Here is a 16,948-nt window from a genome sequence, read left to right on the forward strand (position 1 = left end):
GAGGACTCTGAGCACAGACAAGCAGGGACCCTGTCTGTGTGGGTTCCCAGAATGGTGCCTGCAGGCCTTGTGACCTTTCTGGCCCTTGCAAGTGTACAAACACCCGGGCAAGTCTGCCAAAGCAGAGAGATTAAGCTGAAGTAAGCAAGCTGATGTATGCCAAGGTTTTTCTCCTTTGATTTCTTAAAATGAAGGGAATCTGCTTACAGAATCCTCCCCTTAACTCTTGTCAGAGACTCTTCAACTCTCCAGAAGTGCCAGTGCTGTATGGTGAGGGCTGAATGAAACACAGACCATTGATAAACCAGTAAAAGCATGCTCTTCCCCATCCCCTCAGGTAAATACAGTACTAGCTCAGTTCCGTGGGATATAAAATACTGACCTTGGATATTAAAATAGCGCCCCTAACTCACGTCCTGCTTTCCTTTTCATAGGAAGAAATTGTTGGAAGAAGACTAGATAAAGAATTTGCTGTTAATTCCAAAGAAGGGTTTTTTAACTTGGCAAGATCCTAGTATACTTTTATTTAATTTCATTAGGAGCACAGTACATGGGTGCCACCCAGATGCATATTTGGACTTCATTTTACAAGACAACAAGTGCTAGCAGAGTCTATATATTTCCAGATAATTTTTCAAGGGTGTGGATGACATTAAACAGTCACAAACTGTCATGGAATCAAACCTTTTCTGGGAAGTCAACTGCTGCTTCTGCAGGCTGCACTGGTGAGACAGACTCGAAGGCTATGCCACCAAGGTCTTTCCATCCTTGTTAAAATGCCTGTCACTTAATTCAACCATGCTATGGAGTCTAAAGTTTAAAATGTCACTTTGAGCCAGATTGCTGTAACTCAATTAAAGCAAAGCTTAGGAAAAAAGTGCATTTTAAGGGGATCTGAACTGGTCCAAGTTGCAGGCTTAAGAAATACCCAGCTGAAGTCATCTGAGTACAGTTTGCCTCATCAGATTATGTGCAAGCTTATAGTGACAGCTCACAGCCCTGGATTTTATTCATGCAAGTTTACCTTTGCAGCTCTTGTGGCTTTTCCTTTTTAGTCAGGCTTTGATTTTCTTCTTTGCTCCTGCATGAAAACTTGTCCTGTACAGCTGCCCTTGGAGGCAGTGTTGTCAGTAACAAAACCCAGCAGCAAAGCCTACAGCTTTCCTCACCATCATTTGAATGCTGCTTGGCAGTGACGAAACAGTTGTCACAAATTTTGCAGGAAGAAAGAGGAGAGCCCCCTGTACATATGTGCTGTTTCCTTGATAGTGCAGCCAGAACTCTGCTACCACTTCCCACTCAGCAGACAGGGAAACCTTCAAGGTATTGCTGTGTTTCAGATAAAGTAATACGAGATCAATGCTGCTTTAGAGCTGTGGGTCTCAGCAATGATCATGTTGAGCAGTGGCTTCCAGCTGAGCTGGGACACCTCAACACGGTGGAAGGGAGAAGAGTGAGCCCATGGGTGAGGAGCAGCAAGTCGATATGTACTCCATGTAATCCACCCATGGCAACATCTAAACGGAGTCTTATCTCTATTGTGAACTGTGCGTGGTCCCAGCATGGGAGGAGCGGGAGAGGGAAGAAGTCTGTTCTAGGGAGAGTGCTGGGTGCTGCACAAAGACAGACAGGTGTCTGTACAAGACTTTGCTGTCACATTATCTCCAAGCTGGTGCACGTACTCCTAATGATTGCCAGGCGGTGTGGTGCTCCCTGGACACCAGCAAGCAAGGGAGAGGTAGAGGTTGGGCAGCGGTGGGAATGCGCTGCCACCTTGGCCAAAAGAGGCAGCTAATCATCAGCAGGGCTCGGCTTCTGGCTCGGGCTTGGTGGCAGGAGGTAGCAATGGTTTCTCGTCGAGCGGGATTTCTATCACCGCCCCGGATCGCTTGCGGGGCTCGGGGGTCTCCTCTGACCATCTGCCCACCCTGCGCACCCCTTTGGCCACTTTGGGTGCATTCCTGCAGGGGTTGTGGTCGTAGATCACCAGCTTCAGGCCAGGCAGGTGAGCAAGGCTGGGGAAGAAGCGGATGGAGTTGCGATCCACGTCGATCACCTCCAGGAAGGGCATGTCCAGGAGCACGGGCGGGAACTCGGAGAGCAGGTTTCCTGACAGCCAGATGGTGCGCAGCTCCTGCAGGCACCGCAGCTGCGGAGGGAGGCTGCGCAGGGCGTTGGAGCCGGCGTGCAGTGTCTTGAGCAGGCTGAGCTCGCACACCACTTCTGGCAGGTACTGCAGGCAGTTGGACTCGATCCACAGGGTCTTCAGGTTCTGCAGGAGTCGGAGCTCGAGGGGCAGACTGCAGAGCTTGTTGTTGCCCAGGTAGAGGATGCACAGCTGCTTCAGCGTGCACACAACTAGGGGCAGTGCTTTGAAGTTGTTGAAGTCCAGTGCCAAGATCTGCAGGTTTTGCAGCTGCTCCAGCTCGGGGGGCAGATGGTTCAGGTTGTTGTCACTCAGGTACAGCTTAACCAGTTCCCTAAAAGAGCAAATGTGCACAGGCAGCCGCCTCATCTGCCTGCCGCTCAGATCGACCATTTTATCCACTGGCATCTCTTCTAGGTCTTCTAGGAGGTACTTCTGGCACTTGTTAGAGGGCACAAAAGCAAGTACGGCTTTCAGGCTGTTGCCCATCTCAGGATTTTGTTTTGGGATGGCTGGGACTGCGAGGGACAGGAGGCTGACTTGGTCTCCTGCTGCACACTGGCTTGTTGGTAACTCGTTCTTCCCAATATAAGGCTCTGTTTACATGGCACCAGCCATTAATCTCAAGGGTTCTGAAATGCTTCTGATAACTGAATGAGTGTTTGGTGACGGGGATTATAGACAGGACGACTCAGGGCCCAGGTCTCCCTCTCTCACCCACACTCCCACATGTTCACCCTCCCCCTGAAAACATTCCTTCTTTCCTCCTCTTGCACACTGTAAATGTTCTCTGATTTTGCCCCAAACAAAATTAGGGTCACGCCAATGCCCCAGCCCCTTATTTGTTGCTGCAGCTGTGCTGTGTAGCCAATGCAGGCAGCAGGGATGGGCTTGGGGAAGTAAACACCACAGCAGACTGAAGTTTTAAGCTCAGATATTTAACTTTCATAAAACTTTCAGCAGAAATGTCGGATATAATAAAATTGTTGTTTAAAATACCTGTCAAGACTTGACTAACTTTCAAGATGAGTGGCATTTTCAGGGATGTATTTAGAAAGGCGTCAAATACTTGGATTTCAGAGTGTAACTTGCCACCCAGTACTTATCTTAAAGCTTTAACACAAATACTTGGCAAACTGCTATCTTGAGCGTTTCTACTGTTTATGTTCCTAATTTAATGGTATTTATTATAGCCTCTGGCACTCTTGATTGTGTAGGGCCTTTTTCATTACATTTTACTTCTTGTCTGTCGGGCCTTTTTCATTACGTTGTTTTACTCCTTGTGTGAATCCCAATGTAATATGCTATCACAAATTCCCAAGGTTGTTCTCCCTCCACTTTCCAACTGTGCTACTGCAGTTCCTGCAGTCTGTACCAAAAACTGTTAAGAAACTCTCATGGATTCCATCAAGATTCTCACTTGTTATAAGTGAAATAAGTCTGATTTTGAAAAGTTATGGTTATTTAGATGTGACAGTGTAAACTGTTCTAGTTTCATCATGATCCATTTTGCTGTTTAGTTCTAGTTTCTAGAAGCATTCCCATGTATAAGAACCTTTGCATAGTTTTATATGTTGAGCTGCTGCTATTTCAAGCTTTCCTGGGGACTCATATTTGTCCCTACCCATGTCAGGGAGGTTGAAACTACATGATCTTTAAGATTCCTTCCAACCCATTCTGTGGTTGTTCTGCCTGTGTGTTGGCCATAACTCTGTCAGGAACTTCGGATGTGAAAACTGGCAGAGTGTTTTAAGATAAAACAGCCTTTTCACCACCTGGCTCTTTGCTTTGATATCTACAGCTAATTGCTGTAATTTTCCACACTTACTGTAATTTAGGGAGAATACTTTCTTTGCACAATCTGCAATTGGTTTTAGGGTATTAGGTGCTATACTACCAAAATCCGTGACTGCTGAGAGCCACACACTCTTGAAAAACGAAAGGCAGAGTAAACAGAAAATTGAGGAAAAGACACCACTTAAGGTGTTTGGATTTCTGGTCAAATCTAGTTGCATAGATCTCTCTACTATTGCTTGCTTTCAAACGTAAAGCAGCTCTTAGCTATCCATTGGGTATAGGCTATAGGATGTTTATGAGCCTTTTCCCCACAGGATGAGTGGCCATGCCATGCAGCAGTGATGCTATGAAGTGTATGGAGGAGAACAGTAGAGAGGGCACCTGGGGAACAGTATTGCAGCAGGACAGAGAGCAGTGAGGGCTGAGACCTGAGTGCCATAAAGTAAGTTTTGGATGGACAAGCTGGACAGAGTATCAAGTCTGGAGAAAAAAGACAATGTCACAGTCGTCTGTGGTGGTGCTGTGGAATAGAGGGCCTGAAAGTTGGGACATCCCTCTGATGGGGGGACATGCTGTGCATGGCATCCCAGAAGCAAGAAGCCAGTTTGCACTGCATGAGCATCTCCTTTTAGACATTTCTTTACTGCTTTGACGCTCTGTGGCCTGACAGAGGACCACTGTGGGGAATGTGTCAGCAGGTTGTTGTATTTGTTTTCATTTCTAAACAGCAGTGGTACCTTTTGAAGGCAAGGGTCCTTCCCCTTAAGGCACTGTAGACTACAGGTGGGGAAAACCAAATGCATTTGGCATAACTAATAATGAATATACATCCACAGCAAAGCCTTGTCTTTTAGATAAAGTTTTTCAGATAACCTACTAATCATAGCAACACAAGAGCATAGCTAAAAATATATTAATGATATAGTTTAGGCACATTTTTTCTCAATAATCCATATGTAGACAACTTAGCAAAGTACTTTACGTCTGCAGATACGGATATGGATTTTTTTTTTCTACTTGAATTATTTCTTCTTAATGGAACTTTTAAGCTGAAGATAACTATTTCTTAGGGATTCTCTGCGCTGTAGTTTAATCATTATTCCAGCTTATCAAAAAAGGTCACAATGACCTTTTGTTACTGCATTTTGTACCTCTGTTAGCTAAATTAATGTCTGCTTGGAACATAGACTGAGATCAGGGAATTTGGGAAAGAATAACCTCTGTGTGTGGATTAATAAAGGACTACACTTGCAGTAAAATGAACAAGCGTGTTCTTTCTGAGAATCAGCCCCTCAGTGAAGGCACTAAGGCAAAGGCAGTCCTCACAGTAGACCCAGGCAGTGTTTTGAAAGAGTCATGTCTTCAAAGTTACCGTGGTGCCCTCCAACAGGAACATTATCGACTTCCCAGAAGCATTTGTAGCATTTGAGGAAAAGTTCAAGTGATAAAGGCACTCGGCACAGACATTGTCATGCTCTTGTCAAAGCAGCACTGCCCTACCCAAGGGCATGACATCTGCTCTGCTGTGCATCAAGTGACAGGTGGGGGCTCCTTGAGAAATGACTTTTCTTTCTAGATTTCACAAATGGCTGCATCTTTGCTCACCATTCCCATTTCCAGCACCCAGCTCTTGCAGCTCAGCGACTGGGATGACTGTGAGACAGAAAAGGTGATTGTTTGCTGATAACTTGGGTAAAACCTCTGAGTCCAGGAGAAATGGGGAATATTACTCAGAGATAGATAATTGAAAAAAATTAGAATAAAATAGAAATCAATAGAAAAGATGCATTTTTGAGATTCTATTATTTTTTGAAACAAGATATTGTAATAGCGATGCTGGTGCTTTTTCAGATCCAAAACTCTGCCTGCAGCTGTGTGATGACACCAGGCTCAGCCTTTGCTGGTTTTTTTTAGCCCTTACAATTTTGGAGGTACGTTGGAAAAAGCAAACTGTATTTCAAAGTCTGGGGGAACTAATAAATAGAGCTCTAAACTTATTGATTTCGAGGTTCTCATACCCCTCCTCAATCAGTCTGACATAGCAAGAGAATTGACTTAAAGGAGCAATTTTTGTTTGCTTTGTATTTATTTGAAGTCTGTGATGGGTATTTAGACACCTTCTTGGCTCACAAATCCTGTGTGATTGGGTTTTTCTGCTGTTTTTTCTTGACATTGCTGCTGGAGCAGAAGATGACAACTCCTGCCTCCTGTGTCCTTTGACATTCACTCCTTGTTGTGCTGTTGCACATCTGCTCTCTTTTGGGAGAATTTCTTCATTCCAGTTCACCTTTGCATAGTGAGCAGTTTATTTTAAATACATGGTGTGTTGTGAAGAAAAAAATGTGGTTGCTCTTTTCCCAGCATCCCACCGTAGCCTTTTGAACAGAAATGGCTGATTATTCAAAGTTGGCTTTAATATATGCTAGGCTGCAGTATGTGGTTGCTTACTGCTCTTTCTTGTGCAGAGGAAAGATTCAAAAAGTCTTGTAAGTAAACTGCAGACTCAGTGTTCTGCTTCCTCTTGGGCAGCTGATGGGTTGGGGGCTGCGCTCTGCCAAATCAGCCTCTTTTTGACACCATTGTTTCTCTGCAGGCTTGACTTGAACCCACATGCAGGGGTGGGAGCCACTAACCACAGGAAACTTGCCAGAAAATAAATCCAAGAGAGCTCTTCCAAATGTCTTGCTGAAATGTGTGCAAAATTATTGCTGGTTTTTACTGTATGTTGCAGTATTGTACTGTTGTGTTTTTTACTCTGAAGATCCATTTTACAGCATGGCAGTCACATTTATGTTTAGACTGGAGCTCTCTCATAGATAAGGAATTAAACTTCAGCTGTTAGGGGATGACTTGTCACAAGCCCACCAAATGTCAGCTCAGCCCTGCTGAAATGTCTCCATGCAAAAGGGAAATGGATATATATTATGTCCTCTTTCTCTGCATTGAGCACTTCTGAGCAACATCTCACTAAAGCGAGCTTGAAAAGCAGCAAGCGCTTGGACAGCTTCCTCTTTCTCATTCTAGCAGGAGCCAAGCTCACCCCATGTATTATATTTATGTAAAAGACATTAAGGATTGCTAGTTAGATGTCTGTTTGGTCTAGACCGTGCCCTGGTTATCTGTGCCTGAGTAGCTCCACTGGACACCACTATTTGCACAAACCAGCGGTTAGTCTGAGAGTAAATTAATCAGTTTCCTGCCAAAGCACTGACCTCCTGCGATTGATTGACCTGGCGAGCGGCCCTCAGCTGACAACAGGCCATAAAAAAGGGACTTGTGAGCAAAGGAGTGTCATTAGACCCTGAACCTCTTGGAGCCATGAGGGCAATACTGTTGGCTGTGGTTTACATCCCGCTCATCATGGCTGTGGAACGGTAAGAAAACACGTCTGCCTTCACTGGCACACATCTCAGCTGGCTTCATGGGGTGGTGACCTTTGCTTGTTGCTACTTGAGGTCTCAAAAAAGAAGCTTTTTTTAAAAAAAGACAGAGTATATGACAGTTCTAGAAAGGACAATCAGGTTTTTTTTTGTGTGTGTTTATTTTATTTGCATAGAATCCCCTTGATTCGATTCAAATCTATCAAGAAACAGCTGAAGGAAAAGGGAGAATTAGAGGAATTTTGGAGGAATCACCACCCTGATGTTTTTGCCCGGAGGTATCTGCATTGTTTCCCTGCAGATATTGCTTTATCAGTAGGAACTGCTTCAGAAAGGCTGTATGATTACATGAATGTAAGTACAGTTTTGGTAATGCAATCATTAGGACTCATCATTCTACTGAAGGCAGAGTTTTTTTCCCAGCACATTTCAAATCTCGTCTGTCAATGAAGTTATAGGGTTTGAGGTGTCTTGTTGCTTTATGCTATAAATATTAGATCATAAAAAAATAGGTTGCAATCTGCAAAATAAAGCATGTCTAGATCTAGGATAACATGGGACCTGAATAGAAAGCTGATGTAGAGTAGCAGTATTCTTGTGATAAGTTTTACTTTTGTATAGATCTGTAGTGGATTGGTTAAGTCCCCAAAGAAATATGGGAAGTTTGCCTTTATCAGTCTTGGTAAACGACAGGGTTTTTCACAGCAGAATCTGATTGCTTCATTTAGTCATGTTCTATTTACCAGACACTTGGATGCTTCTGTGTTATAAAAAAATCCTCCAAATCTCCAAATTTATTTGATCAGGTGGGGTCACAAATCAGTGATTATAAAGACTTAAGTAGAGTTTTTTATTTTTCTGCTTTTATCTCTGGAGTCTAATATGTATTAAATACTGGAGACTGATCTGGGAGGATTTACCATCTAAACTGAAAAAGGAAAAAATATTAAATTCTCTGGATCTCAGACAGGCAAGTCAGCAGGTCTACTATTTTGTAAGCTGTCTTTCCTGGTTTTAGAATTTTGTCCTTTTGGATGATCTCAGTTTTCTGTTTTATTTGGTTTTCATGCTATGCCTATCTGAAGGGAAACTAAGCTGTAGAAATGTTGTGAAGTCTTCACCTGAACAGGGAATGGAATTGAAGGGAAGGCCCAATTCGTTCAGCAAGAACTTACTGACACTTGAGGGCCATAAAGAAATAAGTATGTGAAGAAGAACAAAGGATACTGAAGCACTTCAACCTGCTCTAAAGCTTATTTCAAAGAGGAATAAATGAAAATCTCAAAACAACGAAGCAAAACCCACTTCCCCAGCATATTCAGGTAGCACCAGGGACGGTTTTATTGCAGTATGTATGTGGGTTTTCTGGTTGTATGTGTTTTGGTTTTGTTTTGGTTTTTTTTAAATGAACACCAGTTAGGTTAGTTTAATGCAGGAAGAAATAGAATAGTTGGATATTCTCTTAAATGGCATGCTTGCTTTCCTTTTCAAGATTATCTCATTCAGACTGTTTATTCTGGGGTCAGAAACATCAGTTTATTAATTAACAAGTATGCACTTGAAGGTACATATTCAAATACTTGTATTGCTGAAAAAGGTTTGGCACTAGCTATTGCTTTTCTATCTGTGGTTGAATTCCAGAAATACCTCTTCCTAAAAATAGGTCTCTTAATGCTGAAGTGCTCTTCCAGGGCCAGATAGGAGCACTTAGACACTTGTATTCGGGATGTGGATAAGCACTTCACTCCAGCATTCATGTGCTCACAGATTATCTTAGTCTCAGTTGGTATCCAGGGATGGTCAGTGGTTTCTTCATCTGCTGGATGAACTTTGTCCAGTACATCAGGAACACTTTTTGCAATACAGTAGTTTTTGACTTGCTATAATAGCTGCTAATTACAAAGGAAAAAGGGCAGCCACATTAGACAGTGTTTGTGGCGCTGGTCAGAGCCCGCTGATGCTGGCAGAGGCAGGCTGTCCTGACTTTGCAACACTTTTCCTATTGACATCAGTAAGGAACAGCCTGAAAGTCTGTGTAGTCAGGTGAAAGTTTCATCTTGAGGATGCCCTTGCCACCTCTGACGCCCGTGCAAGAGGGTGTGTTGACTCCATGAGTTCCACCCAACTGAATGTTTGCTTAGAAGGCTTTAAAAATGCCCCACCGTTGTTCATCCAGCTGCAGTAGACCTGCTGCTTGAAGCCCCTCGTGGACCCAGACCCGCTTCGTGTGCCGTGCCTTCCCGTTTCACTGGAGTCGCACGGGAGCCCCCGAGGGCGGCGGTGGGGTGCTCCCAGTCGGGGCTCTTCCCCAGGAGGGCTGCCTGGAGGCTGTGGGCTGAGCGCCTTGTCCTCCCTCAGGCGCAGTACTACGGGGAGGTGAGCGTGGGGACGCCGCCGCAGAGCTTCACCGTCGTCTTCGACACCGGCTCCTCCAACTTCTGGGTGCCGTCCGCCTACTGCATCAGCGAGGCCTGCCGTAAGACATGGTGTTCTCCTCACGCCTCTCTTGGCTTGGGCACAGAGACCTTGCCCGGTTCTCCTTTCCCAAGAGGCTTGCCTGCAGCAGGGATCTGCGAGGGGAGGGTCTGGAGATCCCTCAGGGCTGCTCTCCTCTGCCCGCATTGCTCCCCTGCCCCTCAGGGCACTCTGCAGCCAGGACACGCGCCGGCTGCGACTGCCCGGAGTCCCTCTGCACCTTGAGGTAAAAGGCGTGAAAATAGACCTGGGAGACCTACCAACAGAGGTGGAAATGCCCATTTCTGGTCTAATTTTTCTCCAAAATGCAAAATGACATCTCAGGTACAGAAAAACTGGGGTGTCTGCAGGGAAACTGAGGTGCCTGCAGTACTTCTTCAACACTTTTCTCTTGAGAAAAAATCTGCTTCTCCCACATCTCATCTTGTTCTGCATTGGGGAGTGGATGGGTTGCCAGGACTTCCCCTCAGTGCAGAGGTGTCATTTTTTTTGTGTAGGGGTGCACCAGAAATTTAAGTCCTTCAAGTCAGATTCGTATGAGCACGGAGGGGAAGCCTTCTCCCTGCAGTACGGCTCGGGACAGCTTCTGGGCATTGCTGGCAAAGACACACTGCAGGTGAGTGTCCGCCAAAAATGGTGTTAGTCTCCACATCAGCTGTTTGCAGGGCAGTTCAGGTAACCTTGCCCTGGAAAACCTTCCCTGGTTTAGGCAAGGGCAGGGTGAGGTCCCACCAAGCTTCAGTTTTGGGCTACCAACACAAATGCATCACATTTTATTTTTCATTTCTACTTGTCTTCTTGGATCCTCTTCTGGGCTTATGAAGAAGCAGCCACATAATTAAGGCATTCTAAGGAATCAGTGCTGCCTACCTGCCAAATGGGCATGTGCTATGTTGATGCAAGTCACACAAATATGGCTGATTTCTTGTTATTAGTGGCGTCATTTCTTTCAGTTGTACTTGTTTTTTGCTTGGTTGTTTGTTGTCTTTTTGTTTTTTACCAAACAGATAAGTAACATCTCCATCAAGGGACAGGACTTTGGAGAGTCTGTGTTTGAGCCAGGAACAACTTTTGTCCTTGCCCACTTTGATGGTGTACTGGGCTTAGGCTACCCCTCCTTAGCAGTGGGCAACACTCTGCCTGTGTTTGACAGCATCATGAACCAGCAGCTGGTAGAAGAGCCAGTCTTCTCTTTCTATCTGAAAAGGTCTGTCTTTAAAATGACACTGCAAAAAAAGAAGTAAATCTACTTTAACTGTTGATAGAAACAACTGTGCATTTGTATAAACCTTCAACCCTAGAAAGATATTCCTCCCATTTTTTTGATTATTTGTGTTGTTTCTTTGTTTTCAGTTTGACATTGAAGATTATGGCATGAAAAGAAAAAATGTTATGGGGAGGAGTTTTTGGACAGAGATTTATTCTTGTTGGAGCTGGTCATAAATGCAAAAAAAGTTCCTAGCTCAAACTTGCCATGTCAGTTGCCAGAGGTTTCCCTCTGGCCCATGTAGATGAGCAGAAGTGCTGTGCTACACACAAATAGCCACATTTCAGAAAAATACTGTTCCCTAATCTGGACACAGCTGCAACTCCACCAACTTCTTTAGTGTTTCTTCTGTGCTGAGAATAGCAACTGGCTCATCTTGCTCCCCATGCCTACCTTGGTGTCGACATTAAGCCTTCTCAGAGTTTGTTTGGAGGGTCTGAGTTGGAACACATACAGTGATAATTTAGTAGAAATCCCTTTCAGCCATCCATATCTGAGTTTAGAAAGGGCTGTGATTTGACTTTTACTTTTTAAGTGTAATCTCGTTGGTGCACACTGGCACACTCCCATGTCAGTGTTAACCTGTTTTCTGCTTCCAGAGGAGATGACACCGAGAACGGCGGAGAGTTGATTCTGGGGGGAATAGACCATTCTCTCTACAAAGGTTCAATCCACTGGGTCCCAGTCACTGAGAAAAGCTACTGGCAAATACACATGAACAAGTATGTATGTCTGTATGTATGTATGTATGTATGTATAAAAAACCTGGTGAAATTCGCCTCTCTAGCTAAACCCCCACAGACAGAAGCACCTGGTGACACAGGAGCAGGAGGGCTCAGCTGCAGTGTTCCAGCCCCGTGCCCCTCAAAGAGGGGTTCACCAGGATGAGTTCTCTAAATCTGCTGTGACGTTGGTAGCTGGTATCTGGGAGAGCATGTTAGTGTGTTTTAATGATACACCAGTGGTCAAGATGAGTCTTGGTGGACTGTTCAGTTAAGAGGTTAAGGCACCCAGGGATAGAATCCAGCTCTGGGTCCTGCTTTCATCTGTCCTGCTAACTTTGGTCAAAGTAGCCAGTGTTCCTTTGTCCCACCTCTAGCACACTGCCTAAATTGATGAGAACACATACCTGGGGATGAGGACAGATTCATCAGCAGGAGCACATGATTAGAGTTGTAGGAGTCTCGAGAGAGAAAAGTGGGTCCACAGACATTCTTGTCTTTAGCAAAGCTTGGCAGCTAGTTTTAATCATAGAAACACAGAATCATTAGGGTTGGAAAAGATCTTTAAGGTCATGGAGTGCAACTGTCAATCCAGCACCACTACCAAGTACATCACTTAACCATGTCGTCCAGAGCCACATTCACTGACCCTACCACTTCCCTGGGCAGCCTGTTCCAATGCTTTACAATGCTTTCTGTGAAGAAATTTTTCCTAATATTGAACCAAAATCTACTGTGGTGCAACTTGAGGCCATTTCCTCTTGTCCTGTCTCTTGTGGTCTGGGATTACCTTCAGTCAGTGCTCTGGTACTTTAACTAGCAATCACACGGTGTTTCAGTCACAGTGTATATGCCATTTGCTTAAAGCTGCTTTTTTTTCCTTTTTTCATTTGCAGCATAAAGATCCAGGGCCGGGTGGCATTTTGCTCCCACGGCTGCGAAGCCATCGTTGACTCAGGCACTTCTCTTATCACCGGCCCCTCTTCACAAATCAGGCGGTTGCAGGCATATATTGGGGCAAGTCCATCAAACACTGGAGAGGTAAAACTGTGCAGCCAGGAAACAGCTAGAGAGGAAGAGAAACTGGTATATGATGCAAAGAGTTGGGAAATAAGAAATGATGGTTCACACAGGTGCCAGTGAAAGCATTGTTTCCAGGACAGCACTGAGCTCCGAGCCAGGCTGCTTTTGATCTACATGCCTTGTCCCAGTCCTTTTCCCAAATGTTCACTTCATCTTCTGTACTGGTGTGTAAGGAAATAATGGGAACATCTGTTTGAGGAATTGATCTGTACTCTGCATGAGAGATAATTTTCTTTCGGAAGCTCGGAGTCTTTTTGAAGTCCCCAGCTCTAGCTGTTGGCTCTTTCAGGCCAGGAGGGATTTGGTGCTGATGGCCAGCCATGTCAGGAATGGTATTTTAATGACAGCCCCACAGTGGCTTCACTGACAGGTCCTCTCACTGTCAGCTTGCCGTGGAGCACTTGGTGTCATGCCAGAGCTCCTGGGGAGGCTTGCACATCAGCGTCACTCGCAATGCTGGCTCCTTGCAGGATACCGGACAAGGCTTGCTGGCTCTTACTCTTCCTCCTGAACCTTACTCCACTGACCCTTTCCTGGATTTCCTTTCTCCCCTTCTGCTGCCTCCTGCATCTCCCTTGCTGACACTCCTCACTGCTCCTTCCTGTCCTGCCTCCAGGGAATGAGCAGTTCCTATTGCTGGCCCTTGGCTGACTCCCACAGGTCACCAGCACAGCTCCACAGCTCCAGTGCTCAAGCAAAGCTGAGCTTTTGTTAACTTTGTTATCAAGCCACGTGTGGCTTTTGTTAACTTCGCATTTCACAGAATATTCTGAATTGGAAGGGACCCACAAGGATCATCAGGTCCATCTCTCAGGAATGGCCTGTACAGGGATCAAACCCACAGCCTTGGTGGTATTAGCACCATGTTCTACCAAGTGAGCTAATCTTGATCCTGACCCAAAGCTACTCTTGGAAGAAAATTAAGAGTATTGCAAGTGCCCAATGCACTGGACAAAGAACAAAGACAAAAGTGGACTCTTAATCCACTTTCATTTGTGAGAGGAGGACTTGCAGTGACCTCTGTGTAGTTCCTAAGGTTCCTGATTCTTTCTCAACTAAACCTTTAATCCTGATTTTGTTCAACTTTTTAGATACATGCCAAAGAGTATGCTCTGATAACAAGTTGATTTTATAATGGTTCATGCTAATGAACATAGGTAAAATATGTATTTCCAATGTACTTATACTAGCCTAATACAAACAAGGAATGGGTCATTGCTGTGTAGGTTCATATATACACCATTGCTGACCTAAGAAGATTCATCTGGCATCTCAGATTTCACAAAAAAGCATCCTGAAAATAAGAGTTTCTGTGACTGATTTTTAGCAATCATAGACAGACTGCACATATTGACTCAAATTTATCCCAGTAAAAGTGAGTGTATCCATCCTGGATTTTAGCAGAACTTTTATCTCTTTTCAGCAAGGATTGATTTGTTCTGGATGTACTATTCTGTAATAGCTATGTAAAAGAATTATGTCTCATTTCTTGTATCCTACAAATCATTTAACTGGCTTTTTGTATCCTTGTCCCGTGATTTGTTTTGTTCTAATGGTATGACAGTTGGTAAGTGTACACAAGATGTAGGGTTATGTTTTCATAAAATAGATTGAAAAACAGCAAAAAGCAGATTTTTCTTTCTAGGAAGCCTCTAAAAAAATGACTTAAAACACTGCAGTTTACAGCAAAGGCTCCTCTGGGACTTGGAGCATTCTGCAGTTCTGTTTCCCACACCAGTTGTTTCACAGAACTAGAAAGGCCAGGAAATTATCTTCTCTGTTACTGTAACTGAATATGTTATTTATGTACATTAATGGTCCTGCCAGAGTTTAGTCCTTCTACTCTTTAAATCCCACTCCAGGGCAAAGTATAAACATAAAGTGCTGTGTTCCTCACTAGCTTTTTTTCCCCCTAAAGTGATGGTATTATGGGAGGACCTGGGGTGAACTGCACCCATAGGGTGCTCCCTCTGTGGCTGGAGCAGCTCCCTCCGCCCTGTCAAGGCCAGAGCACTGGAGAACTTCTGCTCAGCAGACCTTGCTGATGTAGGCTGGCTGGGGCTCACACGCTTACTTTTGCCTTTGAGTTGCACAGGGAGGATATCAGAGCCCCTTCACCTCCTTTCTTTTGGGACTTCAAGGATTTTCATCAGCCCAGGGTCCCTAGGGTGCAGGGGTCTGGGCTGCTGGGCTGGTTTGACCGAGCGCAGGAAAGCTGGAGGGCACTGCTGGGCTGCAAGTCAGCCTGATGGTGTTTCTCTAGTAAATTCACTGTTACCTACTCCAAAAGCCTTGAATTCAAAGAGCAGTACTTGAAGAAAGACAAAGCAATCCCATCTCAGTCAATGCATTGTGTCCAGTTTCTTGTAGACTGCAGAAGGTTGTCGAGCTTGCCTCACATTAGCTTCACGATCGGACACCGTGAATACAAGCTGGCAGCGGAGCAGTACATCATAAAGGTGGGTATCAGCAGCTTCCCTGCTCCTCACTCCCTGAGCTGGGCATGGAGCAGGCTGCTGCAGGCACATGTGCTTTCCCTTCCAGGAGTCTATTGATGACCAAACCTTCTGCATGAGTGGCTTTCAGTCTCTCGACATCCCCACTCGCACGGGCTCGCTCTGGATTTTAGGAGATGTCTTCATGTCTGCATTTTACTGTATTTTTGACCGTGGGAATGACAGAGTGGGATTTGCAAAAGCTGTTCACAGAAAGGATTACTACTGAGCTGTAGTAGCATTTATTCTGTCTTAACCCATGTTAATGTAATGATCTTCAATGCATTTGTGAAGAAGAGCTTTTACTGCAACTCTGGACATAAATGCACATTGTGTTATTCTTCTCTAAGTTTTAAGGACTTTGCAGTGATTCTTGTCCCAGATGATGTAGTTTGGTTAAATATCTATATGTTTACATTGGTGAAACAATTTTTCCTGAGTAACTCATGGAGACTACAGCTCTCAGGATAAAGCAGCAGAGCCGGTTAGCACTCAGATTTGCAAAAGATCAGGAAGAATAAAAATGTTGAACTGTGCCAGGCTGAAAAGATAGCAGCTGTGTGTGGGGAAAACTAATCCTAATCCTGCCTGGTCTGGCTATCTTTTTTTCTTCTTGTGTGCTAGTTTCCCCCTAATTTCCTACAGCTTTCCTTTCCATCATGATTTTCCATAGTTTGGGTTTTGTTCAACTTTGTTTCCTGAGTGCCATGGAAATTCTCTTTAAATTAGCTTGCTCCAACCAGCTTATCTAAAGGAATTTGACTGATGCCTGTGTGGCCACTAATTTCAGCTACTGTTCCTTGCATGATTTCCTGCTCCTTACGCCACCCCTCAAACCAGCTTTTTCCCTGGGATTCATTATACCTTGGCAATTCTCCTATTTTGGGTCTTGGCATTTGACATCCGTGCCTTGGGTCGGATGCTGCATTTAGTGCCTGGCTCCTCTCCCCCTGGGCAGTGTGAGCAGCTGGAGCAGCATCCATTCACGTTAGAAACCCAGAGTGCAGCCCGTGCAAGGGGATACCAGTGTTCCTCCACCTCAGAGGAGTTATGGGACCCACGCAGCAGCACTACACATCTCCTGCCCCTTGCTCGGCCACTTCTTGTCAGCAGTGGCAGGACTTTCAGATGAAACAGCCACAGGTAGCTGTGCTGATTTAGCAAAAGATTCACCTAAATTCTACCCATTGGGTTATTTGTTTGGATTGCTAAAGCTGATACTGCCCCCATACACATGAATAAAACTTAACCAAACAAAATCTGCTTTATCTTAGTGCTGTTTCAGTTACATTTTGTTTCTTACAGTGTTCCAGTGCTGGGAAGAAGGGGAGTTGAGGGTGGAACAACAATTGAAAATTCAGGTTGCTCTCTGTCCTGGAGGATAAAAAATGTGTTGGTGTGTTGGGGCTGCTTGAATCTTCCTAAAGCCTGCAAATAAATGTCTGCAGTCCCAGCCATGGGCACTGGGCACCTCCCCAGCAGGGCAGAGCCATGGGCAGGTGGAGACTGGCCCCATGGTGGCATCACTGGGCAGAGGTTGGTGGCCCCCAGGCACTTGCTGCTGCTGTCTGTCTGGATGTGCC

General features: G+C 44.9%; 2 protein-coding genes across 2 annotated transcripts; one reads left to right on the plus strand and one right to left on the minus strand.

Annotated features, from left to right (window-relative positions):
• Window positions 1-516: 516 nt before the first annotated feature.
• On the minus strand, window positions 517-2,691 carry LRRC10 (leucine rich repeat containing 10). The gene has a single exon (XM_084205653.1). It carries the CDS (start codon window positions 2,633-2,635, stop codon window positions 1,799-1,801), a length of 837 nt encoding a protein of 278 aa, XP_084061779.1. The 5' UTR covers window positions 2,636-2,691; the 3' UTR covers window positions 517-1,798.
• Window positions 2,692-7,261: 4,570 nt separating this feature from the next.
• On the plus strand, window positions 7,262-16,593 carry LOC311153975 (cathepsin E-A-like; the record flags this gene model as incomplete). Its single annotated transcript, XM_084206108.1, has 9 exons — window positions 7,262-7,317; window positions 7,500-7,677; window positions 9,682-9,799; window positions 10,296-10,414; window positions 10,806-11,005; window positions 11,665-11,787; window positions 12,684-12,828; window positions 15,231-15,329; window positions 15,415-16,593. 9 exons carry the CDS (start codon window positions 7,262-7,264, stop codon window positions 15,592-15,594), a joined length of 1,218 nt encoding a protein of 405 aa, XP_084062234.1. The 3' UTR covers window positions 15,595-16,593.
• Window positions 16,594-16,948: the final 355 nt, after the last annotated feature.

This window comes from Fringilla coelebs (assembly GCF_963513975.1).
Source record: "Fringilla coelebs genome assembly, chromosome: 5".
Taxonomy (NCBI): Eukaryota; Metazoa; Chordata; class Aves; order Passeriformes; family Fringillidae; genus Fringilla; species Fringilla coelebs.